Source organism: Heterocephalus glaber, unplaced genomic scaffold, assembly GCF_053883595.1.
Source record: "Heterocephalus glaber isolate CG9 unplaced genomic scaffold, H.glaber_assembly_v1.0 deba00001429, whole genome shotgun sequence".
Classification (NCBI taxonomy): Eukaryota; Metazoa; Chordata; class Mammalia; order Rodentia; family Bathyergidae; genus Heterocephalus; species Heterocephalus glaber.
In genome coordinates this window covers 5,350,413-5,378,179 of record NW_028258294.1, presented here as the reverse complement: position 1 = coordinate 5,378,179, position 27,767 = coordinate 5,350,413, and the positions used below count along the sequence as shown (strand labels likewise).

The window sequence follows — 27,767 nt, the reverse complement described above, 5'->3', positions numbered from 1 at the left end:
GAGGGAATATGAAAGTGTGCTTGTTATATGACTTCTTCAACACACACATTTGGTATATATTAAATACCTGGTATTTGTTTGGTTCTCTGCTAGATGAGGGGAAAACAAGGATAAAGAATTGAATATGATTTAAATATTGGTCTCAAGAAGTTTACAGTTTAGCAGGCATTATATAAAAGCAAATAACCTATAAAAACAAGTAAGTTGTACTGATTTGGATAAGTTTACAATACTGCAGTAGTCCAAAGGGGGTTCACCTGTGCTGCATCCTTCAACTATCAGCTTGAGACCAACTCTGAGGAAGATGGTAAAAACTTCTTAACTAGTATTATATTTTCTGTGCTTGTATCTAGCTCTGTGGTCTTACCAGAATTATTCCCTGAAAGTGACTTATACTCACTCTATTTAGATGACTAAAAAATTATGCTGATAAACTTGACTTCTCATAAACTTCAGACTCACAAATCCCCTTTCTTTCTGGATAAATTCTTTACAATATCTTTACATAATGATTGCTCAATAAAAATGATTTGATATTCAGCTGTCACTGGGGTTGGTAGAATTGTGCCTCTGACACATTTTTGAGAATAGTCGTCTTGATATAAGCTTAAAGGCTTTTCCCTCTCTCTTCTGATTATTCAGTTTAGGGGATCCTTCAAAGCTCTTCAACCATATAGAGCCCTTTTTATTTCTTTTAATCTCTGACTCTGAGATGGACATTTTTTAACGTGAAATTTAAGACTTTTTATGATGAAATCTCTGTTCTTTCTGCCAGTCTCATCTCACACCTATGATCATCAGCCATGTCTGATCTTATTGTCTTTATTTACCTACCTTTCCCTTAATGCTATAACTCACACAATTACCTTGGACAAAATTATTTTCCTCTTTTCCCTTAGATAACTGCTATGGATGCATCATCATGCTACCCATGGCACTTCCTCTAAAATGGCTCTATCAACTCCATCTGACTGAGGGAGACATTATTTCATTGTCTCCAACACATTGTATGCTTACCCCATGGTATTAGCACATTGGAATTTCTTTTTCTTTCAAACTGCATCTGTGAGTTTTAACATAGTGCTTGGCACATAATATATGCTCATGGGTATTTGTTCAGTGAAAAGGTTTTCACTCAACTATTGCATCAATGCCTTAATTTTAAGACATATTGATTTTCAAATTTTCTTAAAAATTAAAAAACAAACTTATTTCAATGTGTTCATGATTGAAAGGCTTTATAATTTTGTAAGCATTTATATATATATTTTAGAATTGAGAAATATGGTAACTAGTTTTCTTAGGGAGGCTTTCCATTTTTTTTCCCCATAAACACCATTGTTAAAAGCTTTACCTCTTAATAAAAGTCTTTATAATTTGGGATGAAGCCTCATTTGTTTGGAGATTAAATGGCAAAATTATATCTTGTGGGGAATTTTTGGTACATGACATGAAATAATGACTTCTTAAGGGTAATTTTATGAAGTTAAAACCTTGAGGACTTATCAAAAACACACATTTAGAGACAAGGAAACTCATCCAGAGGGGAGGTGACACCGATTTCTCAGGCCCACAGAACTTGTCACTAGTAGAACCAGAACTAGGGTGCAGGGTTCCCTGGCTTATTACTCATAAGGTTTGAAGAATTGAAAATTTATTTTTAACAATAGGTGTTGTGGTGTTGTCCTAAGTACCAAGGTACAAAGATAATTGAATAAGGAGCAACCAGGTCTGTGGGAGTTCATCAGTGAAGAAGAGGGAATGGTAGCTTACAATTGTGGACAAATTACCAATCGTTTGACTCCCAATAACATTTCTCATATCATTTCTGCCTACTGTCCATTATAACCCTTACATTTCAGCCATTCAAACTTCTTGGTATTCTTTGTTCAGCCCTGTTTATTACCTCTATTTTTCCCTTTGGCTAATATGCCCTTCCCTGTAGTTCCACTTGTCCAAATCCTACTCAGTGTTTCAGACTCATCTGAAAAGCAGCTCTTTTGAAAGCTTTCCTAATTTTCCTTCATCAGGGGTAACTTCTTCCTTCCTCAAATATTATGTAATTTTTCTTTATCTTTCTTGCAGCACTTCTCCCATTAAGCTTTGTGTTAGAGTTACTTTGTACCTGTCTAGATATCCTTCACAATTTTTAGCAGGCTCTACCATAAGTTATTTAGTGCATAGTTAATGAAATTATTGTAGAATCATAAAAGAAGTGGAGAAGGAGAAAGTGCTAAGTGGGAGAACCAAGCAAAGGCATACTTTTGGAAGCAAGGAAAAAATTTGAGAAGAGTTGATGGTTTAAAATGTCTTATTACCTTTTCCTTTGAATCTGTACTTTCTTTCTTTTTTTTTTTTTTGGTACTGGGAATTGACCTCAGGACCTTGTGCTTGCCAGGCAGGTGCAGTGCCACTGTGAATCTCTACTTTTTATAGTTTGTGTTATCCCAATGAATTATTTAACTTTTATTCCTTATCATTTATATTTGGATTTAACTTTTAATTAGTTTTTCAGCCTTGTATGAAATTGCTCTCTCTGGAAGAGTGATAAAGAATTTAGTTTTTTGTGTGTCTCCTCAGTGTAATGGAAAGACAATACTTACAGTGTGAGAGATTCAAACAAATTTTAATCCAATTTATAGGGTAAAGTTTAAAACAACTGAGGTGTCTAATTGATCTAAATTTTGTTGGGAGCACTATTTTCATCTGCAATACAATGTGTTGTTAATGAGCAGTATTTATTAAGGGTTAGGCATGGCTAAATATCTGTATGCATTCATTTCATTTACTGCTTACAGTGAATTTAGCTGGTTGAACTAAGAGAACTATGCTGAGATAGGCTATAAAATAGATAAACAAGTAAACAAACTAAAACTTTTCAGAAGTCACACATACCGGGAGTAGTGCTGTGATGTGAACTGAGATTTGTCTAGATACAAATCCTATTTTGTAACCAGCATATTCTATTTCCTAATGTACAATAATGCAGTGCAATAGTTTTCACATCTCAAAAGATTGTTGAAATTTAGAAGATGAGCTAAATTCTTATATACATCATTGCTAAGATCATGTGGTTGGCTTGGTTTAATAACAACCATCGTCTTCTACTGCTTTGAGGCAGGGAAAACACAGTGCTTGAAGGACAAAAGTCTCGTACTAGAAAAATAAAACTAAGGACACCTGTGATATTTTATGATACCAGAATAAAAATTAAATCTTATATGGTGGTAGAAGGGACTATGTGTATTTTGTGATGTGTGTGTGTGTGTGTGTGTTTTAAATTTAAAGAAAAAAATAGGTTAGACACTAGAGGCTATAGCAGAAGTTCTCAAACTTTCAATTCACCAAATATTTAGTATCAAAATGAATTTTTCATAGTGCTTCTAAGCCAAAAGAAATACCTAATGATTCTGTTCATTAGCACCAAACAATAAGTATTTTTTCTAGCAACTTTCTAACCATGTGGATAAATGAAACACATAAACTAAAAGAAACATTGTTATTTCATTTTTTAGTAGATTGTGTGTGCCTTTTGCTGTGGTGCAATATGTCAAACCTCTGAAACAGTATAGATTCCACCACGCTCATTTCCTGTTCACACTGATTTTCACATGATATTTTTTTAATCACAGTAACTTCCAGAATCTCATGTTGAAAAGATGATGACATCAAAAGGAACACACTGTTAAAGCTGTGAACTACTTTAAGCTAGAAGTTTCTGAGATGTCTAATTGTTCTTGAGTATCACTGTGTTTTCTTTGAAATTTAGAAAATATCCTCTTGTACCCCTGAGTTTATGTGGCATCTTAGAGCATGCTGGTGCATGTTTTGAGAATTATAGCTCTAGAAGAACCTGGAAATTCTTTAAGAACTAAAGCTTTGGAGTTCATGGTCTCTTTTATTTATGAAAGTATCTCTAAAGGTTACTTACAGGTGTTGTCTCCAATGATGAATAACTTAAAGATAGCTTTTAATTTAACACATTTAAACTTATAATTTAGTGGGAGTATTTTAGGTGGTTTAATTAAAACTACGAGATACTGATCTTCCTATCTTGATTAATGTCAATACCTCATTTGTGACTTGGCTTCATTCCTTGCCTCTGCTCATTGTTGGACCTTTAATTACTGTATGGGTAGATGAGTTATTTCACTTAAGCTGTTTGCACTGAATCTCAGTCTAAAAAGTTCTAACAAAAATGTACTATGACATTTTACTGGGACTCATTTTCAAATACACATATACATATGTGGCCTTAAATTTAAATATAAATTCAGAGTTAATGAGACTACTTTTAAAATTTAACAGTAAATCACTATAATCCATTAATCTTAGCTTCTGTAAGCCTATTGGTTACCGATATCCACACGCAAAAAAAACAGTATTGACATTTTTTGTCATCTTATTCTCTTATACACTTAATCTTATTTCAATACATCATGGCTGGCTTTATTTCTGTGTTGAATAGAGCCAAAATTTCCCCATAAGAGATGACAACAAGCATATAAAATAAAATGCTTATGGAGGAACTAAACAAATTACAGAAATAACCTGGAAGATTCTGAACTGTGAACAGATTCAGAGTGAAACTTAATGAGGAAGAGTTTGTAGGCATAGAAAGTAAATGAATTGGATCAGCAATCACACTTCATTCAGTGTACTCCAATGCCTGCTGGGATTCTCTTGCAAGAATAAAGATCAGTATTAATTGTTACTTTATTATGTAAAAAGTACTTATATTGCCAGTTCCATTCTACTATGTAAGTCCCTTGTGAATATAAACTAAGAGCTATACTCTGCAGACATGGACACAGTAGTTGAAAAACTGAATGGTAGGGTCAAGGAATGTACAGGGTAATTGGGGACACAGGCTGCATAGATTTGAAGCAAGTTAAAATTAGTGTACAGCAGGACTTGATTAAATAGCAAAGTGTGTGATACAGTCAGTCAATGCTACAGTAATACAGAGGAGTGAAGAGATGGGCATGGAGACAGTAGTCACACAAAGTCCCAAGAAAGTTGGCTTTGGTTTAACATTGAAGGATGAATAAGAGTTGGTTAGGTGGGGGATAAGGAAAAGGGAAAGAGACATGATGGAGTGAAGGTGAATCAAAACAAGAAGCAGAATTTAGCAGAGCAAGGCATAGTTTGATTGTCCTTTAACTTGTAGGTCAAGGTGTGCAATGTAAGAATCCCATAGTAGGACAGAGGATAAGATAAATGAACTCTTTTGTTTGACCTAGCAAACATAAACACTTGATCATCTTCTTAAAGCCTTTCTGGGCTGGAGATATAGCTCAGTGGCGGAGCATTTGTCTAGCATGCCTGAGGCCCTGGGTTTGATCTCCACAGCACCACACACACACACACACACACACACACACACACACCACACAAAGCCTTTCTGAAAAACTTGTTCCCAATTCTGCACCACCTAAGCCACTGCTCCAAATCCCCTAGGAAATCAAGACAAAGCTTCCCCCACAGCTCCGATTTCCCTTATTTTTCTCCACACAACTCCATCTACGGGTAGATGATTGTACTAATCTGAGCCAAAGAAACACAGGAACCTAGGTAATCATAATAGGAGTTTACCATAAGAAAGATGGATCGATAACATGATTTCTTTTAAAATAAAATTATGTAATTTTATTGATTTCTAAATATCTTGTTAGAATTTTTTATAAAATTGATATAAATGCATAGTTAATTTAAAGCAGTGTTTTTGTGCTGTATGATAATGTGAAAGGAGTAGCATCTCAGCACATTGTTTTTCTTAGAGATTTGACACTAAGTTCAAATAAATTAAATTCTGAACATTATTAAATAATATGTATAATGTATATGTGCATCAAAATATTCTGAATTCTCAAGCTATTCCAATATCTGTGTATTTATGATGCATCTTCCAATTTATAACTGTAGGAGAATGGTTCAAATTGCTTTGAATCCTATGTGGATCACTTAACAGCCCAACCTCCATTTATTGGCATGTGCTGTGGGAAATGGTGGATGTCTAAGAATGTTTAATTAGCAAAGTAATTAATCAGAGGTGAAACAAGGTTAATTTGGCAAAAGGGTACACAAATCAAGGGGGGAAAAAGTTGAATTTTCAGCCTTGATTTCCTCCTGAAATTTCAGTCTATGTACAACTACTACTTAACATGTATCCTAATACACATCTCAAACTTAGTGTATCTGAATCCTGGCCTTCCCTTCCTGCACACACACACCAAATCTAAGGCTCCTAAAGTCTGAATCACTACCATGTTCGCCCAAATCATTATCATCTCTTGCCTGAATTATTGCAATAACCTCCTAACTGTTCTCTCCACTTCCCACCTTCACTCCCTCAAGACATTTCTCATTGTAGCAGCAGTTACCCATTCACTGCTGCCAAGTCATGTTTCTTATCTGCTCATAATCCTTCACTACTTGCCTCTCTCACCTAGAATTAAAGGCATGAAGCTGTCTGGACCATCTGATCTCACTGCCTTTTCTCACTATCTTCTGACGGTGTAGTCCTTTCCAGCTAAGATTCCTTGCAATTCTCCAAACCCTTGGCAGACTCATTGTGCCTAGGGATCTTTTTCACTTGCTATTCTTTCTGTTTATAACCTTCTTTTCCAATATATTAATAGAGCCTACTACTTTACTTGATTTGATCTTTGCTCAGATGATACCCTCTTAGTGGGGTCTTCACTATCCAATCTGCTCAAATCTGCCCCCACCCCAGCATCCCTTTTCTCCTTTTCAACTTTGTTTTTCTTTGTAATACTTTGCATCAGCTAACAGAATATTATTTACATTTTCTTTACTTTTTGTTTTTGATTTATCTCTTCAATAGAGCATAATCAACATGAAGTTCTTAGAATTAAGTTCTTAGAATAGTTCTTGGAAAATTATAGCTATTCATGAATGAGATGAGAATAGATGAGTAATTACAATGTGAATGGAAAAAAGTGATGAATGCAATGTATTCGACAGATGGTTCTTGGTAAGTATGCAAGGGTCACCTCAAATGGTGATGAGGGTTAGGGGTTATTCCTTCACTCAGCAATGGGACCTTACTGAATTCTTACTGTGTATAGAGTCCAGTGCCTGTCATGGGGGCTACAGAAACTAGGTTATCATTGTGGATCAGACTGTAATTTTGAAGGGGAAGATCATACAAGGCTAGTTCTAGGATCTATGTGTAATGACTTGGAAAAATAGTGATTGATACGTTTCTGTCACTGGTTTGTCAGGGCAAAGTGGTAGAGACAGAAGACGAAAGAGCTTCAGACCACTACCAGAGAGTCAGATATGTTCCTAAAAATTGGAGAAAACCCATTCACTAGGATGTCAGCCTGACTAATTCTAGCAATGTGGATTTTCCCTGAGCCTTCAAAACCAGCCACCATTGAAAGTTCAGTGTCTGTTTGACCATTGCGGAAATTATATTATTTGAGATTTTTCTTCCAGATCACTACAAGATCCATTGACTTTCTGCTTTTCATACTATCATTCTTAGAAATATAGAGAATATCATTGTAACACTTCAGGTCTTCTGATTGTGCCATGAGCCCCAAAACATGTATTATTTGGAGTATAGTAAATTGATTACAAGAGATTATTTGGTAATGAACATAGTTATAAAAGCATGACATTGTAGTCTGAAACTTGTTGGAACAAGTATGCACATAGCCATATTAGAATAATGTCAATTTTCTCCTTCATTGAAGATTTATTGATTATTTACTAGAAGTGAGAGTTGAATATAGAGTAACTACATCAGTATAAAATAGTAATTAAAAAATACGATGATCTGTTTTAGAAGAAGAAGCAGCCTTAACTTCAGTTTATTTCCATCATAGTATCTTAAAGTCTTATTCTATACAAAAGGTGAAGAAATGGCTCTTAAGTTTTACAACATCAAAGCATGACTAACCTGCTCTCCAGGATTTTCATGATGCTGGAAACTGAAATATGAATATAAACCATATAAACACTCATGGTGTAGGAGAAAGAAAATAAAAGGGTCACGAAGAAGAGAATAAAAGATTCCAACTGTCAGTACAAGGAAGGCTGTACAAATATGGTAAGATTTCAGGTTACCATTGAAAGCTACATAGAATTTCAGTGAACCAAATGGGAGGAGAGATGGGAGGATATTACGGATTTGAGAACTGAGATGTAAATGGCAAGGAAATCCAGATAATAATGTAGGAGGTGTTTTAGGAAAAGAAAGAGTAGTCCAGGGTGACTTCCATGGAACATTTTGAAGGAAGTGACAAGAGAAGAGTTTGGAAAAGTAGTTAGAGCCAAAAGATATACAACCTTATGTTTAGTATTAATGAAAATGTCTTCTTCATAAGTTTGTATAGCTTATGAAGCTATACAGATTTTATAGCTAAAACAGATAAGTCTAACTGTAAGACTTATCTTTTGAAAATGAATTAGAACAGAAATAGAATGTTCTTAAAATGCAGATTCTTGGGTACAGCACAAAACCAACATCATAAGAATCTGTGGGTAGTATAGGCCAGGAATGGGTATCATATAAACACTTCACATGATTTTTTATACTATTAGATGGCAACTGTCTAAAGAACTATATTTATATTCATTTCTGGGAAGAAAGCATGTGATGTGATGAGGGAGAGTTAGGGAGCTTTCAGGTGTCCAAGTGAAGAACAATGAGAGGGCAAACTGGAGTGGTAGCAATGCTGACAGAGAAGAGAAGGCAGAGTTCAAAGCTGCTTCTGAAGTGGAAATGTTGATAGGATGTTGGAGAGCCTTCAGGTGAGAGGATGAGGAATGAATTGGAAGATAGTGATCTGAAGGTAACATTCTGGGTGTTACCATTGTAACATTCAGGTTGTAGCTGGTGATGCTGTGATCAGACTGAGGAACACAGCAGTAGGAGGTGAAGAACTGTGTACCTTTTGATGCTAAAGGGAGTTCTCTAGAGCAACAATGAATTTGTTTTGGAACATCCCATCTAGCTTCCTTATTTTACCAGTAAGGAAACAGGCTCATAATGGTGAAGTGACTAATCTAACTAGTTGGTTAGGGTCACAATGGTAAGAAAACCTTGTATGTTGCCTGCCACAGGTTTTATGCCTATTTGGAAGGTTCACTGCTTGGTTGTACTTATTAAGAATATATAGAGAGTACTAATGATGAGTTGAAAATATCGTTAAATGCACAACATAGCTGTGATGTTTGGATGTATTTTTCCTCAATCTTACACAAAATGGACCATTGCAGACTGTTGGGAAGGAGAGCAACAACTTGAGTTAATCTAAGGAATGAGAGCAGGGAGGGGCTTTAGAGATCAGCCACACCAGTCTCACTTAACCCATGAGAAAACGGAGACTTGGCAAGAGAAATACACTTGTTTAAGGCTGCTCTGATTTGTTCAAGGCTGTCCATAATTCAAATTAAGAGCCATGACTTCTGCCCCTTCAAGTTAGTGAATTTTGCCACAAAATTACCAAAATTGCTACTGTAGCCATTGTATAAACTGTGGTGATTCAGTTGATTGCTTTTTCACGTCACACCCCAAAGATCTGCAAGCTAAGTCATGAATCACATCTACACAGCTAAGAGAAGGGATCTCGGGGGTAAATTGGATCATTTTCAGTGCAGACATCCAGTATGACTCTTCTTAGTTTAGAAGTTCCTTGTGGGCAAAAAATACAAATTATCAGCACAAAGCATAGAGCCTGGACTTTCTCAGCTATTCAGTATGTGTATTGAATGAGCCATCTAATGCAAAACATGGTTTTTGAATTATAGTATTTTGCTTTAAAGTAAATTTACCCAGGATAATTTTGTCAGGTTCTTACTCTGCCAATAGTTAGGTAGTCACTAAGGGTCACACGGCTCTCACTCTTTTAATAAGAAACAGCAGAGAGGGCTGTCAGCTGACAACAGAAGGATAAAATGTGAGTGCTACAAACATTCTGATCTGAATGTAACCCCTTGCTGGAATGCCAAAAATATAAACTTTCCAAGTGGGCTGGCCTAGTGACCTCCATATACAAAGGTCTTTTCTTTCTAGAAATAAGCTATTTTCTCCTTGTTTCTAATCTGACATACATAGGCTCACAAACGCACTCAAATTTTCCTTTTTAAATTTCTATAAAGGTACAAGACTATATGTTGCTTTTAGCATTCTCATAAAATGGCCATATATTGAAATGCCAATATGCTGGCTTCAAAATACAAATTTAAAGCACCTAAAAAATTCTGCAGTAAGGAAAGAAAAGAAATAAAAATAGGTTTCTTTTAGTTTATTCTTGAGAGCTGCGTATTCTACTCTGAAAACCTCTGGACAAGCAGATTATTGAATAACTCATGACTTTGTCCTTCATCTGATTAGATCTTTCAAAGAGATCATGGGACATCTTTTAACAAAAAGCCTAGAGGGCTTTAGAGTTCTGAATGATCACAGAGGGCTCCCTCACCCTGTCTTTCTGAAATGTCAAGGCTCACACTGAATGGTATCAAAGGAGATCACTGTTTACATCAGGAATTTTTTAAAAAAGAAAAACCTTAAAACTCATTTGGGAAAAGTGAAATTTCATCTCTGGGTTGTATCATCTGAAGAGTATTTTACCCTTTTCTTTCATTGACTAAATGACTGGGAAATTTAAAAAATGTACAATCTATGTAAGAAATGATTTTGGATTGTCATGTGCTGGTAGGGATAAAAATTTTCTTCCTTCCGGTTACAACCGCTTGAGCATTAGGTTCTATACACTAGACTGGAACTACTTACTTTCTTTTTTTTAAATATTATTTTATTGGTACATTTCAGGTATACAATATAATGACATTCATCATTGGAAATTTGCACCTTTACATAGTCTCTCTTGGTTCTAATTTTTCCACCTTCCCCTACCCTCCCTTCAACCTCTCCATCCCTCCTTATTTTACAAAGTCTTTGTTTCCATTTTTTCATTTTCTCATATTAATTCCATTCCCTTCTTTCCTTTCCCGACCCCTCCCACTTCCCCTTTACCTTTACCCCTTTTCTTCCTATTTCACATTATCTATTATACCTTTTAGTCCTTATGTACACTTTCAGTTTCTCACACTAGAGAAACTATTAGGTATTTACATATGTGTGTCCTATTTATTTCACTTAAGAGTATCACCTCAATGTGCATCCACTTAGCTATAAATGTCTCTGATTTCTCATTTTTTATGGCTGAGTAGTACTCCATTTTATAAAAAAAAAACCCCACATTTTCTTTATCCAGTCTCTAGTTGATGGGCAATTGGGCTGCTTCCAGGTTTTAGCTATTACAAATTGTGCTGTTATGAACATGGGTGCACATATATCACTGTGGTAGGATTCTTTTAATTATTTGGGGAAGATACCCAGCAGGGGAATAGCTGGGTCAAATGGGACTTCCAGTCCTACTTTGAGGTATATCCATACTGATTTCCACAGTGGTTGCACCAGTCTACAGTCCCACCAGCAGTGGAGCAGCGTTCCTCTTTCCCCACAGCCCCACCAGCATTTGTTATTGGTTGATGTTATGATAGCAGCCATTCTTTCTGGAGTGAGGTGGAATCTCAGTGTTGTTTTCATCTGCATCTCTCGAATGATGTTGAACATTATTCATATGTTTATTTGCTATTTCTACTTCTTTGTCTGAGAAATGTCTGTTCGTTTCAGATGCCCAATTTTGGATTTGATGTCTAAATTTGAGAGGTCTGATTTTTTAAAAGTTCTTTATAGGTTCGAGATAGTAGACCTTTGTCTGAGGAAAAGCAGGTGAAGATTTTTTGCCACATTGTGGGTTGTCTCTTCACACTGCTGGTGGTTTCTCTTGCTGGGCAGAAGCTTTTTAATAAGAAGAGAACCCACTTGTTGAATGTTTGTGCTAGTTCATGGTTAACTGAGATTTTGTTCATAAAATCTTTTCCTACACCAAGGTCTTCAGGAGTTCTACCTAACCTCTGTTCCAGCCAATTCAGCATTTCTGTTTTAATATTTAGATGTTTAATCCATTTTGATTTTAGTTTAGTGCATGGTGAGAGATATAGGTCTAGTTTTAATCTTTGGCAAGTTGAAACCCAATTTGTCCAGCACTATTTATTAAAGAGGCTATCTTTCCTCCAGTGAGGGTGTTTGACTCCTTTATCAAACATGAGATGGCTAAGTGTGTCTGGAGTTGTTTCTGCATCTTCTAATCTGTTCCATTGATTCTCAGGTCTGATTCTTTGCCAGTATCATGCTGTTTTTATCACAGTAGCTTTGTAGTGTAGTTTCAATTTAGGGGTTGTGATACCCCTGCCATGTCTCTGTTACCTAGAATTGCTTTTGCTATTCTGGGTCTCTTCTTGTTCCAAATGAATTTTTGGATTGTTTTCTTAAGGTTTGTGAACTATGCTGCTGGGATTTCAATTGTGATTGCATTGAATATATATAGCAGTTTTAGAAGCATGGCCACTTTCACCATGTTGATCCTTCCTACCCTGGAGCAGGGGATGTCTTTCCATTTTCTGGTATCATATTCAATCTCTTTTCAGAGTGCTATAGTTTTCAGAGAAGAGGTCTTTGATTTCATTTGTTAGGTTGATTCCTAGGTATTTCAGTTTTTTGGATGCTATCATGAAAGGAATTGTTTGCCCTATTTCTGTCTCAGTCAGTCTGTTGTTCGTGTAGAGGAAAGCTATTGATTTTTGTGTGTTGACCTGGTATCCAGATACCTTACTGTGTTTGGTTATTTAGTCTATAAGGCTTTTGGTGGACTTCTTGGGGTCTTCTATATACAGTATCATGTCATCTGCAAATAATGACAATTTGATTTTTTCATTTCCTATCTTTATTCCTTTAATTTCTTTCTCTTGTCTAATTGCTGTGGCTAATGTTTCCAAAACAATATTGAACAGGAGTGGTGATAGTGGACATCCTTGTCTTGTTCCTGATTTTAGTGAGAGTGATTTCAGTGTTTGACGATTTAGTATGATATTGGCTGTTGGTTTTTCATAGATGGCTTTAATTAGATGAAGGTAGAGACCTTCTATTCCAATTTTTTGTAGGGTTTTTATCATAAATGCGTGTTGGATTTTGTCAAATGCTTTTTCTGCATTTATTGAGATGATCATATGGTTTTTTCCTTGGCTCTACTGATATAGCATATTACATTGATTGATTTGCATATGTTGAACCATCCATGCATCCTTGGGATGAATCCCACTTGGTCATTGTGTGTGATCTTCTTGATGATCTTCTGCATTCTATTTGCCAGTATTTTATTAAGACTTTTTACATTCATGTTCATTATTGAGATTGGCCTATAGTTCTCTTTTTTGGTTGGATCTTTCTCTGCTTTGGGGATCAAGGTGATGCCTGCTTCAAGGAATGAATTTGGGAGTATTGCTTCCCTTTCAATTTCATTGCAGAGTTTAAACAGTAGTGGTAGTACTTCCTCTCTAAATGCCTTGTAGAATTCAGTAGTGAAGCCATCAAGACCTGGGCTTTTCCTAGTTGTTAAGTTTTTAATTACATTTTCAATTTCATCAATTGATATTTGGTTGTTTAGAATTCTTAAGTCTTCTTCGTTCAACTTTGGTAATTCATATGTATCTAGGAATCTGTCCATTTCTTCTGTGTTTTCCATCTTATTGGTGTATAGGTTCTCGAAGTAAGTGTTGATGATTCTCTGGATTTCTGCTGAGTCCGTTGTAATTTCATCCTTTTAATTCCTAATTGCATGGATTTGGGCCTTTTCTTTCCTTTTTCTGATAAGGTTTCCTAAGGACTTATCAATTTTGTTTATTCTTGCAAAGAACCAACTCTTGGCTTCATTAATTTTTTTGTTTCATTCTCTTTTCCATTGAATTGATTTCTGTTCTGATCTTTATAATCTCCTTCCTTGAATGAGCTTTGTGTTTGTCCTGCTCTTCTTTTTCTAGAAGCTTGAGGTTTGGCATCATGTGCTTTAATTGTACTTACTCTATTTACCTAATATGAGTATTCACTCCTATGAATTTCCCTCATAAGACTGCTTTTATTGTGTCCCATAGATTCCAATATGTTGCACTGTCATTGTCATTTAATTGAAGGAAATCTCTGATTTCTCCTTTAATTTTCTCTGTGACCTATTGGTTATTCAGAAGTGTGCTGTTCAATTTCTCTGTGTTTATGAAATTTTTGTGGTTTCTTTTGCTATGGATCTCCAATTTCATTGCACTGTGGTCTGCTAATATACAGGGGATAACTTCAGTTCCTTTGCACTTACTTACACATTTTCTATGAGTGAGTATGTGGCCTATTTTGGAGAATGACCCATGTGCAGCCGAGAAGAATGTGTATTCTGATTATGCAGTGTTGAACACTCTGTAAACATCTGTTAAGTTCATTTGTTCAAGAGTTCGATTGAGTTCTAGTATTTCATTACTTATTTTTTGTCTAGTTGATATATCTATTTGTGACAATGTGTTATTGAGGTCCCCCACCACTACTGTATTAGTGCATATATGACTTTTCATGTCCGTTATTATTTGTTTTATATAGTTGGGTACAATAGCATTTGGTGCATAGATATTTATGATTGTCATCTCTTCCTGTTGGATTGTTCCCTTTACAAGGATGTAGTGTCCTTCTTTGACTCTCTTTATCAGTGTTGGTTTGAAATCTACTTGATCTGCAAAGAGGATAGCTACTCCTGCTTTTTTCACATGGAGTATTGTTTTCTACCCTTTAACTTTCGTTCTATGAGTTTCTTTTTGAATTGTGTTTCTTGTATGCAACATATTGTTGGATCTTGCTTCTTGACCCATTCTTCTGTTCTCTTTCTTTTGATTGGTGAATTGAGACCATTAACATTGATGGTTATAACTGATACATATTGACTTATCCTTGTCATGACAATTTCTTTTTGTTGGATTCTATCCCTTTACATTTAATTTCTTGTTTTGCCTGATGGATTCATTCTGCTGTGCTTCCTGCAGTTGTGATCCTTCCTAGGATATTGTCTAAAATGTTTGGTAGTGCTGGTTTGGTATTCATGAAGTTCCTAAGGTGCTCTTTGTCATGAAGTTATCTTATTTCTCCATCAATTTTGACAGATAGTTTTGTAGGGTACATCAATCTGGGTTGGAGGCTGTTTTCCTTTAGGGCTTTGAATATGTCACTCCAAGCTCTTCTTGCCTTGAGCGTTTGCATTGAGAAGTCTGCTGTGATTCTGATGGGCTTTGTATGTGATTTGTTTCTTTGCTCTAACTGCTTATAGAACTTTGTTCTTCTGGTGGGTTTCTGAAATCTTAACAATTTTATGCCTATATGTAGATTTTTTTTCCATCAAGGGTAGTTGGAGTTCCATATTCCTCACTTATCTGTACATCAAGTTATTTTCCCCTGCTTGGGATGTTTTCTGCCATTACTTCTGTGAATACTTTTTTATGTCTTCTTCACTCTCTCCTGTTTCTTTGTTGACTCCAGTCAGTCTTATGTTATTCTCCTTTGCATCGTCTAGTAGCAGCTATATTGATTTCTCATGGTCCCTTACAATTTTGAAACAATTTTTGTTTTCCTGTTCACTAATTGCAACCTTATCTTTTATATCTGAAATTCTGTCCTCATTTTGGTTCATTCTGCTGTGTAGACTTTCAGTGCAGTTTTTAATCTCCTGGAAATCTGTTTTATGGATTCTGTTTGTTTCCTATGTTGGGATTCTGTCATTTTCCTGAGCTCCTCTCTAGATTTATTAATTATGTCTTGCACAATGAGCACAGTCTCTGCTGTTATCTGAGACATTATTTCTGATTTCATTTTTTCCAGGTCCTCTTTTGTGGCCAGTTCAGGGAGTCCAGGTGGTTTAGTATCAGAGTGTTCCATCTCCTTTCCCTTTGGGGTTGCTGTAGGTGATCTGGAAGTCTGTTTTTGCAATTTGTTTATGTGTCTTCTCATTTTGATGGGGGGCAGGGTGTATCTGTGCTGTTAGTACCCACTTGGCTCACCTCCTCTTCACTGGGAGCAGTGGTACAGCAGCCCTGAAGCCCCTATGTCTGTGCTGGGAGCAGTGGAATGGAGGCCCAGAAGCCCCTTCCTCTGGGCTGGGAGCGGTGGTACCCTGGAACCATTGACTTTCATCCACTTAGTGTTTAGGTATTCTTCACCTCTTCAGTTCCAAGGCAAATGCCATTGTCAATGTAGTTTACAAAACAGTTTATTAATCTAAATTAATACTCATTGTTACAAAACATTGTGCTCAAAATTTGTGTATCCTTAGAGGTATATTGACCTACATTTCCTTAAATGGCACTTAGTTTCAGCATTTTTTTCTTTCTAAGAAAAGTAATACCCACAAAACTCTATTTTAATTTCATAAGACTCTTCACATACATACATTTTCAGATCACAATTAAAAACTTTTGTCTGGTCACACATTTCTGGGCTTCTTTGTTAAAAAATATAACCCAGTCTTCATAACTGCTAGTAGAGTTAGAAACAATATGATTTCATTGACTTTTTTTTAACACTCAGCTGAAATACTTAAGATATTTTTTGGCATTAACTCAGGACTGAAAATCTGATTTCAGCATCTACATTATATTTTTTGTAATATTTATAACATCCTAATTAAGAGAAGGAAAAATTCAAATATTTATTATTTCTAAGGTACTGTGCTGGATGCTTTATATGTGTTAATTCATTTCACCTATAGGATGATGCTTTTGTTCATATTCTTATAGCCACTTTGCAGATAAGAAGGGCTTAGTTTGGAAAGTATAGTGAATTTGCCAATATTTACTTAGAAAATTGAGCAGCAAAACTGATTCTAGCTGATTGCAACTAATTCCAAAATAATTGTTCATTCTTTATTTTTTAAATACAAATTTTGCAGCATCAGAGAACTTTCCTTGTCTGATAGATGGTAGAGTGATAGCTAGTTCACTGTTGCAGTGTAAGAATGTAGTTCAGAGTCTGTCAATACTGCAGATCTCCAATAAACATCTGTTAAATTGGATTCAGTGGATGTTCCTGGTATATAAATGTAGAGGAGAGATAGTACAAGATTAGGGTTTAGTTGTTGGAAATATTCAATGTTAGTAAATTATGGTAGGCTTTGTAGTCAAATTGCTTAGGTTTGAATTCTGATTTAGCAACTTGCCATCTGTTTAATTTGAGTAAGTTACTTAGACTTTCCGAGTTTCAATTTTCTCACTTTTAAATAAAGATAATGGCTGGGGTTGTAGCTCAGAGGTAGAATACTTGTCAAGCACACTCAAGGCCATAGGTTCATTCACAGCACCACAACAAATAAATAAATAAACAAATAAACATATAAATAATAGTAATTCTACTTTCATGATTGTTAATGTAAATCTCATTTGTGATGCTTAGTAAATATATAATGAATGCTAATTATATTATTACCTTTCATTGAAGTAGGTTTTAGATGCCTTTTAAACATATGAGGTGTGATAAAAAATATAGTGAATATTTAAGTTAAAAATTTAAAACTTACAGTACAAGACATACACCGCTGTTAATCTCCTTTGAAAGACTCCCCTCCCCACCACTTCAAACCTGCTTATCCCATTGTTCTTGCCACTTGCTCAAGCAGTTCTGGAAGTCCTCTTTCTTGAGTGTCTTTTCACATCTGCTTCACTGTCCTCATTTTACTCAAAACATTTACAGAAATTTCTGCCAAATAAAACCCTGATGTATCCTGATCCAACTTATTCATTGAATCTACCAATCCTGAGATTTCTAGCTCATCCCCAAAGTCAAAATGAAAGGTAAACATTTTCAATCGATTAAGGACATTGAGGCAGCCACTACAGCACAGCTAAAGACATTCATGAAAGAGGACTTCCAGAACTGCTTAGGAAGTGCTAAGAATGATGGGACAACTGTGTTTGAAGTGATGGACAGTATTTTGAGGGGAATTGATGACAATGTGTCTTTTATTATAATAAAAATTTAAAAATTTAAACATTCACCATAAGTTTTGATCACCCCTTATACACAGTGTAGTTACTTATTAATCTACCTTCCCTCTAAAATTTAAGCTTCTTGATCACAGGAACTTTTATGTTTTAATCATTGTATCCCAAGGGTTGAGTGCTGTGTTGCCCTACATAATGTCCTCTATTGGTGCAGATGTTTGTATTGACATCATTTAATCCAGAAACCACATTTAGCTAAAGGATACTTGAAATGTAGCTAACTAGCTAGTGTGATTAAGGAACTAAACTTTAGATTTTATTTAGTTTTTGTTTCTTTAAATGTAAATAGTAACATTAAAATTAAATTTAGGGATTTAGCTCAGTGGTTCTGGTGCCTGCCATGCAAAGGCAAGGTCCAGAGTTCAATCCCCAGTACCAAAAAAAAAAAAAATTAGGGATTTAGCTCAGTGGTTCTGGTGCCTGCCATGCAAAGGCAAGGTCCAGAGTTCAATCCCCAGTACCAAAAAAAAAAAAAAAAATTAAATGTAAATAGTAGGTAGTGGAATGTTGTATTAACAGTTCTAGAATATTGGTACACAGTATTCTCTAACCAAATATTTGTTAAATGAATCCTTTTGGATTCAGTGATTAAGAACAAAGAGGTATGACTGTATATTTAACTCATTCTTTAAAAATTAGCAATAAAATTCTTTACTGAGTGACCTGCTCATACTGGAGGCTACATGAAGTTCAAATATATGATTCAGTTTCTGATTGTAATAAGTTCTGAATTCTGTTTCTTTTTGATTACAGGTCAAGAAAGATTTGGAAACATGACAAGAGTGTATTACCGAGAAGCTATGGGTGCATTTATTGTCTTTGATGTCACCAGGCCAGCCACATTTGAAGCAGTGGCAAAATGGAAAAATGATTTAGACTCAAAGTTAACTCTCCCAAATGGCAAACCAGTTTCAGTGGTTTTATTGGCTAACAAATGTGACCAAGGGAAGGATGTGCTCATGAACAATGGCCTCAAGATGGACCAGTTCTGCAAGGAGCATGGTTTCGTAGGATGGTTTGAAACATCAGCAAAGGTAATGTGTCTCTAAAGGATAAGCTTATAGGCAAGATTCACAAAGACAATGGCATATAATCATTATCATGATAATAATATGTGTTTATCCATCAATTTATGGTTCCCAAAGTAGTTTAAGCACTTTTCCATCTCAAGATTATGAATTGGCAGGGCAGGGAATATTAGCCACAATTTAAGATGGTTGTGTCTAAGGGAGCAAACCCACTTGTACATGGTTAGACTGATAATAACTGTGTTCAGTGTTTTTGAGTGCTTCCTATGTGCCAGATATTTTTACTTCCATTTTTGCATTTAGTCCTCACCACACACCTTTTAGGTTTGATTTTACAGTAAGTGAAAGAAATAGGCCATACATTTTGTCATTTCCTTAATTCATAAATACATACTATTAACAATCACTATGTTCACATGTATATCAGTAATTGCACTTTGTTCTAAAAGTGAAAAAAAGAGGAATAATAGTTGTGACATTAGGAAATTGGAATAGTGGCATGGCAGAGAGTACACATGTGGGGAATTCAGCTCATGCTGCTACTGGTCCCCCTCCTTGGAGGCAGAGAAGTGGGAGGTAGGGAAAATGCAGGGCTGGAGGATGCAAGATCCTGTTGGTCCAATGAGTATAATATACTTCTTATTATGCCTCACATTGCTGTCCTATTTGTTAGATGCATAGTTTTTGTGCTATTCTCTTTTGACTTTGCTTATATTTTTAAAAGAAATCTCAGTATCAGAGGACAAAATCTTTATGGTAAAATTTTAATTAATTTAATTTTTGATTAATATGTAATACCCATATAGATGAAGCTGATTTTGATGCTTTAATTCTTGTATACATTGGATAATGACTCAAGGTAATTACCATCTCTACCACTTTATTATAGTGTTTTTTTCTGAATTTTTTGTCTGTATATAAGTAAATGTTTTACATTATTAAGATTGTCATCTGCATAGTTTTATATCATGATTGTTTTATTAATTTATGCAGCACCATTATTTGGATATTTGTGGAGCACAGTCTCTTCCTACTTGTTTGAGATTCAACTATGCTCAGACAGATATCTCATTATTTATGGAGTTCACACTTAGGCCTTATTGTAATCATTTGTGGACATTATTAGAAAATGGTTTGAAAATATTTGAATTAGTCTGTGGGTGTTACATTTGCGTGATAGTGTGACTATAGGTATTAATAATGTGCTTTGTATTTCAAAAACAACAGAAGAAATGCATTTTGAAAATTTTAAATGATAAATGTTTGAGGAAATACATATGTTTACCCAGATTTAAACTTTACATGTTTTCTTATGAAAAAATGGTGAGGATTTGTCCTAGTGTAGTAGCTATAAGGGTTGGGACAAAAAAACACTACTTGAGAATATCATTAACTTTTGAAAACAGCAGGACTTAGTAGTTCCTTGGTTCTCATATTCTTGTTTTCTTTCTGATTTTCCAGTATTCTAGCATGTTTTTGGACCTCTTTTTAAAATTTTTATTAATTTTATTGGTACATTTTAGGTATACAATACAATGACATTCATCATTGGAAATTTGTACCTTTATATAATATATAAATAGGGAGAGTTGAAGGGAGGACAGGGGAATGGGGGAATAGTAAGAACCTCTTCTTTCTTTTTAAAGTTCTATACTTGCCCTATTTCTCAGGATTCCTCTATCATCCCCTGTTTCTTGGATGTCATTGAACCTATTTAGTTTGAAAGATTTATTGCTGTCAAGGGAGACAGGTAGAGCAAAACTAAGACATGATTAAGTTACAGAAATTTAACAAATGTTACACGTTATAATACTCTGATTCTGTTTTTTCGGTGTTAGCCTGGATTTTTCTTTTGAATTCCAAAAGGTAGGTGAAGTCATCTATTATATCTCCCCTTCTCTTAGCCCTACACTCAACTTCACAGCTTCTGCATTTTCCTTAAATATCTTTCTTTCAAAAAGAGCCACTGTCCAGCTCAGAACCTCCAAGCATAGAAGAGAAAGAGATTTGGAGAACTCCTTTTCTCAATTGATTACTTTATATTTTAAGAGTAAACTAGACTCAATGATTTTTATGAGGAGGATAGTCTTCCATAGTTCATTTATTTAATAAATATCACTGAATATCTGTTATTTGCCAGGCAAATATTCTAGGCATTAAGAATAAAGACACAAAACAGACAGAATCTTGCTGTAACATAGAGTGACAACACAAGTAAAATGTATAGTGTATTCAATGCTAAAAGTGATGAGAAGAAAGAAGAGAAAGAAAGGTCTATGACTTATGGGAGGGGTTGAAATGGCTTGTGGGTCAAGGAAACTTCTGAACATTTTTTTCCACTTTGCATTGAGATTCTTTGTTCCGTCATTACATTGTCAAATTCTGTATGTTTAAGGACATGATGCTCATTAACTTCAGACCTGGCTGACCCTCAAACTTAAATACTGGATTTCTAATCCTTCAAATCCTCACAAGTGTGATCTTTGAAAAGAAGCTTTGTACAGTGTGAGAGGGGAGCATGGAATTTAACAAGCTAACATGACCCAGAGTGTTCATGACCTCATTGTTAAAGGTAAAATCCATATTGAGAATCTATTTTCCCCTCAAAACATGCTGGAAATTGAGGTTGTCCTTCTGAATGCCTTAATGAAAGTTGCTTGCCACAGCCAGGTTACTATTGAGTCAACCACTGGAAGCTTGGGAATAACATTGCAGCACTGGCAAAATGGAATGGTAAATGTTTAAGAATCTGTGGCAAAGTTTTGCTGACTTTCTTAGTACAGCATTACAACATTTACAAAACCTAGGCCTGGATCAAGCTATCTGCCTTAAGCTAAAATGCCAGATTTTAGGGACAGCTCCAGATTCCTTCTTTGATTACATTTAGGATCAGGGGACATTTCCCACAGAGAGCTTTTTCTTAGTGAATCTGTGAATAGTTGAATTCTTGAGTGACATCATAATCAGGTGGGTAATAAGCATCTGATTTCCTTTTTTCAACATTTCCAAAATTTCTAATGAGCCAAAGCCACAAACTCTGGCTTTGTCTGCATGGATACATACTGTAGAAATCCTCTGGGTATCATCCATCACCTGTCCCTCTGTGAAACTGAAGCTAGAGTGTTAGAGGAGCTCGCCATTAAACCATCTCCCTACTTGTTACTGAACCCACAGCTAAACAAAATCCACCTCTTTTTCTGCCATCTTTGGAGTAAGTTCTCTTGGGAGTTTTCATGCCTACTGCTATTGCTGGAATAACCATTATAACCTCTGGCTGACTAGTGAGTTAAGGGGAGAAAATTTTTTTAAAAAGTTTGCTGATTTTTAATTTCATCTCATCCAACATTAAAACTAAAAACCAGAAAAGGAAAGAAGGAAAAAAAAGAAAAGAAAAAAGTCATTCCTAAATCAAGTTTTCTTTGGTTATCAACTGTTGAGTTGTTTTCCTCCTTTTCAACTGTGTTTCTTTGCATTCTGCCTTTGGACTGTCTAGGTATAACTAGGGTCATCATTTGTCCCAGTATGCCCCAAATGTTCAGGGTTTTTGCCTGTTGTCCTAGGATAGTTGTTAATAATGCTCTTATTCCTGGTTTATAATATACATTTATATGGGCACCTTATAGATGAGAAACTCAATCATTTTTACTCTCTTTATCATAGTTTTATCCTAATAGTGGATATTTTATGTATTCCTGTGCCCAAGTCTAGTCTTCATATTATACTTTGACAAATTTGTCTCATTAGAACCTAGCCCTGTTCTTGTTAATGCATCTTGGGAGCCTGTTCTGTAGACCCAGCACAGTGGCTAACTGGGGCCTGTTACTTGCTAACCAATTTGCTGGTGCATTCTTGGTGCTCATTGACTGAATCTTCACCAGGTGCATCTTATGAATTTGTGCTTCATCCACATTTATGCATATTTTAGAGTAGTTGTAAATCATTCGGAGAATACGCAGGCCACAGATTCAGTATGTCGGATCCAACTGCACAAACACTATCTACTTTCTGTACCCACAGCCCATCTGCTGCTCTGGGTTTCATTGTCTGCACCTGGCTATCATGCATATGGCAGCTGCATGCCAGGGGAAATGTCTGTTTCTGTATCTCAGCCTTTTCCAGTCTACTCCATGGTGCTCTGAGAGTGCCGTGCTTCATGTGCGGCTGTGTTCAGAAATAAGACACCAGGGAAATGCCAGTGTAGCTGGGCAATAATGGAGCAAGTTCTTTCTATGTAATAGTGAGGATAAGAATCAAATTTCAAAAGAAATCTGCTTTGCTGCCTATTCTTTCTTTTCTTTATCTTATGCCCTGCACCTGATAGATTTCTTTGGCTATTTCTGTCTAAAATATAGTAATTTTTTAGGTTCACATCTCTCTCAAATATTCTAAGAGCACTGGGTGCCCTAGAAAGAAGCTTTTTTGCATTAAATTCTGCTTAATTTTGGTCTTTCCTCTGAAGCTAAAAGGAAAAATGTTGATGTTGTCCTTCTACTGAGAAAATGAATACTGTATGCCTAATTGTTTTCTCTGAGATGGCATTAGTTTTGTGTGTATGAGTGGTTGGGGTGAATGTTTCACACTGCAGTGCCTTTTCTGACTTCCTAGCAACTGTTAAACACATTTGTTTTCTTTAGAAAATTTCTAGCTCACCTGCTTAGGAAAAACCCATAAAACTTTCCTCTTTTGCTTCCCTTTGCAGTTAGGACACAGGCATATAACCTAGATACCACCAATTATATGGATTCAGAAGTAAGAAACTAGATGAAAAAATGCAGAATTCATTATTCTGGGGAGAGGGCTAAGAGAAAAGGCCTCCAGTTTTGTGAGACAGCAAAATTTAAAGGGTCTTGTGGTTGGCACAGAAGCAGAATCACTGCTAGACCCAGAAAGAGTTGAGTTCAGATTAAGATCTTTGGAGCTTCAACAATAAAGCGATCCAGTACTCAGAAAGTGACTGGGAGCAGTTTCCTCCTTAGGACCATCCTCTTTGGGAGCTGAGAATCTTTGTGAAAGTTTAAGCTAAAGGTGGTTATGTAGACTTTTGGAATAATTACTCTAGCTACTCAGCTTTCTTTGAATTACATATTTAAGCAGACAACATCAGCTTCTATACTGCAAAGTAGAATCTAGATTACTATACGTGTTCATTACTGTTACTATACTTGTACCTGGTCCAATAAATTTGAGCAACCAAGTTAAACAACCATTTTCTTTACTACAGAACTTCCTTTTTAAAATTTTTATTATTATGTGTTTGTAGTACGTGATTGCACTCATCCTGGGGAACTGTTACATGTAGAGAACACATGTTAATTTTTTATTCATCTCCTTTCCCACTCCCCACTCCCTTCCCCACTCTCTCCTCACTCCCTTCATCTCTTGGTCCCTCTCCCATTTGCAAAAGATCTACCTCACTATTTCCTATTCTATGTCTTTTATTTTGCTCTTTATTTGTATGTTTGGATTTCTCATGTGAGAGAAACCATGTGATATTTAAGCATGTGTGTCTGATTTATTTCACTTAAAATTATGGTTTCAATGTGCTTCCATTTTTCTACAAATGACTCAAGTTTATCCTACTTTATGGCAGAGTAGTACTCCACTGTGTATAAAGATCACATTTTCTTTACCCATTCATCTGTTGATGGACATATAGGCTGCTTCCATGATTTAACTATTATGAATTGTGCTGCAATAAGCATGAGTATACATGTATCACTGCACTATGATGTCTTTAAGTCTTTTGGGAAGATACCTACAAGGGGAAGAGCTGAATGGAATCAAATTTCTATTTTTAGTGTTTTGAGCAATCTCCATACTGATTTCCACAGTGGTTGTACAAACTGAGCCAAAATAAACCTCTCCTTCTTTAAGTTGTGAGTGGTGGTAATCTGTTTCAGCAACAAGAAAGTAACTAAGACATATGTTCATTAAAGAGATTGGGCTGTAGTTCTCTTTTGTGGTTGGATTCTTGTCTGGTTTTAAAATCAGTGTAATGGTTGCTTCTAGGAATGACTTTGTGAGTAATCTTTCCCTTTCAATTTCATTAAAGATTTTTGAGGAATGTTAGTGTTAAATTTTTCCCTCAAGTTTGTAGAATTCAATAGTGAATCCATTAGGACCTAAGCTTCTCTTAGTTGGTAGGGTGTTTATTATTATTATTATTACTGCTTCAATTTCCTTGCCTGGAAATGGATTATTCAGGCTTTGAAAAATTTTGGCTGTTTCAGTAATTCATATATATCTAGGAATCTATCTATTTCTTCCAATGTCTCCAGTTTATTGGAGTACAAGTTTTTGAAGTATTTACTAATATTCTTCTAGATTTCAGTGCTGTTTGTTGTATTTTCACCTTTTTCATTTCTAGCTGCATTGATCTGGGTCTTTTCTTTCCTGATATTTTTGTTTTGTTTTGTTTTTGAATAAGATTGGCTAAGGGTTTCTGTATTTTGTTTATTCTTTCAAAGAACCAGCTCTTTGAATCTTTGATTTTTTTAGTCTCAATTTCATTAATTTCTTCTAAGGTATTTAAAATTTCCTTCTTTGTACTAGCTTTGGATTTATATTGTTCTTGTTTTTCTAGGACCTTGAAGCACATCATTAGGTTTATCATATGGATTCTCTCTGTTTTTGTGCTTTGGGGATTCACAGCTTTAAACTTCCCTTTTAGGACTGCATTCATTGTGTCCCATAAATTTTGGTATGTTGTCCTGCCATTATCATTTCAATCTAGGAACTGCTAATTTTTTCTTTGATTTCTTCTGTAACCCATTGGTTATTTGAAAGTATATTGTTTAATTTCCATGAGTCTGCATGATTTCTATAGCTTTTTGCCATTGATTCCTAGTTTCACTGCACTGTCATTTGATAACGTGCATGGGATAATTTTGATTTTGTATATTGACTTTATTGCTTTATTGGCTAATATATGCTCTATTTTGGCTGTTGTATGATAGCTTTTTGCAAAAATTTTATGTATATGAACTCATTCAGTCATTAGCATTATAGATTAGGTATTATTATTATTTTAAAGAAAAATAGGTGACTTCTCTGTGGTTACTACCTGATTTATTGTAACATGCCTCTTTATTCTTTCTTACATTAATGTTTTTTACAATAATGTTTTTTGTTTTGCTTCGTTTTTTACTGTTTGAACCAAAAGTGCAACTTACTATATCATGCAATATTTCCTAATGTTTCTAGCCATGTTGAACACTTAACAATATGGTGGGAATGTTGGCCTAGAATTCTTTTGCACAGGAAATGTTTTCTGTGTTTCATTATGTTTGCTGAGCACTTTTATTTTTTAATTCCTCTGCATACTAAAATATGCAGCAGTTAAGATTTTCTAGTTTTCTAGAAACTGCATGAAGGTTAGTATCACACATCACTTATTCTATAGGCTTCTAGGACATATACTTAGTTATAAAACGTAATGCATTTATGCAAACTGGAAATGCATAGATAATTGTGCTGTGGGTAGACAGTTATTCTAATTCATTTTTTAAGGGATTGAGTATAGCATTTACTTTTTAAATTCTTTAAATTGAGTATAGTATTTACTTTTTAAATTTCTTATATTTACATTGAGTACTAGGCCATTTCTGATTATTTCCATTTCTTTATGAAAAAAATCCTCACAGTCACTTGTGCATTCATTAACTAACATGATTTGCACTGGGTGACTTATGTTTCTGGCTCTGTGTTATGAATGATGTGAATTAAGCCCATACTATGTTCAAAGAAAGTACTTTTTTTTTTTTTTTTTTTAAACCTGTCATTAGGAAAAATAGACATTCTAGGTTTTAGGTATCATCTCCAAAGCTTTTAGTTGGTGTTGATTCATGCGGCTTCACTGATTTAATTGGCCACGAGACATTCAATCTTGTATTTTTAGTTGATCTAGTTAGAACTGGTAGTACTTAGGGACATAAAGAGAAGAAAACAATTGGAAATCTAAAATCAGAGAAAACTTAGAAGGCATAGCTTGAAGGAAATTATGCTGTGTTTAACAGTCATGATCTGTTCACATAATGACCGCAGGTTTGTAGTACAACTATTTGAATCATTGCTTCTAACAGGTTCTTAATGACCTACATGAAAATTGGAAATTGTTTCCTGAAATTGAGAATAGCTTAAGCACAAGAATCTCAAACTCAGGCTACTCTTCTGCTTAAGAATTAGTATAAATTAAGAATAACATTTTTATTTTTGTCTTTAGTTAGTTTCCTGGCAGTTCTTTAGGTCTATGCTTGTAGTTTACTAGATAAATTGAGATCTAACTAGGATGTAAGCATAGGTTGATGTATAAAAGATATGGTGTTACTTAGGTCATATGTGTTACCTATGGCAAATGTTTCACATTTTTATGACTTAGAGCTCATCTCCTTTCTGTCTCATGCTTAGACAATAAGAGTAACCCATTTCCAGATCTGAATCTCAGGAGTCTGTGGTCCATGCTACTATGAATTCAACCTGCCAAGGGATAATTTTGATATTTTCACTGCCTCCTTTTAGAATCTTCTATAGGTTTTACTTCTGAGAAATTAAAATGTAAACAACTTAGAACAGGTAACAGCATACCATGGCCTATAGGACAAACATGTTCTTCTGCCTATAGTACAAATAAAATGTTATCGAAATATAGGAATTACTTTACATGGCTGCTTTTCTGCTAAAACTACAGAACTGATTAGTTGTAACTGAAGCCTTTCAGCCTGCAAAGGCTGAACTATTTACCACCTGATCTTTTATTCTTAAAGTTTGCCACCGATGTCT

The 27,767-nt window shown here is 35.2% G+C and overlaps 1 protein-coding gene across 1 annotated transcript in view; it reads left to right on the top strand.

Moving 5' to 3' along the window:
* Rab38 (RAB38, member RAS oncogene family) overlaps positions 1–27,767 on the top strand; it is a 69,695-nt gene that overhangs the window by 4,945 nt on the left and 36,983 nt on the right. Inside the window, exon 2 of the mRNA XM_004868214.3 lies at positions 18,715–18,995. Coding sequence (XP_004868271.1) covers positions 18,715–18,995 — 281 coding nt within the window. The remainder of the gene's footprint in view (positions 1–18,714; positions 18,996–27,767) is intronic.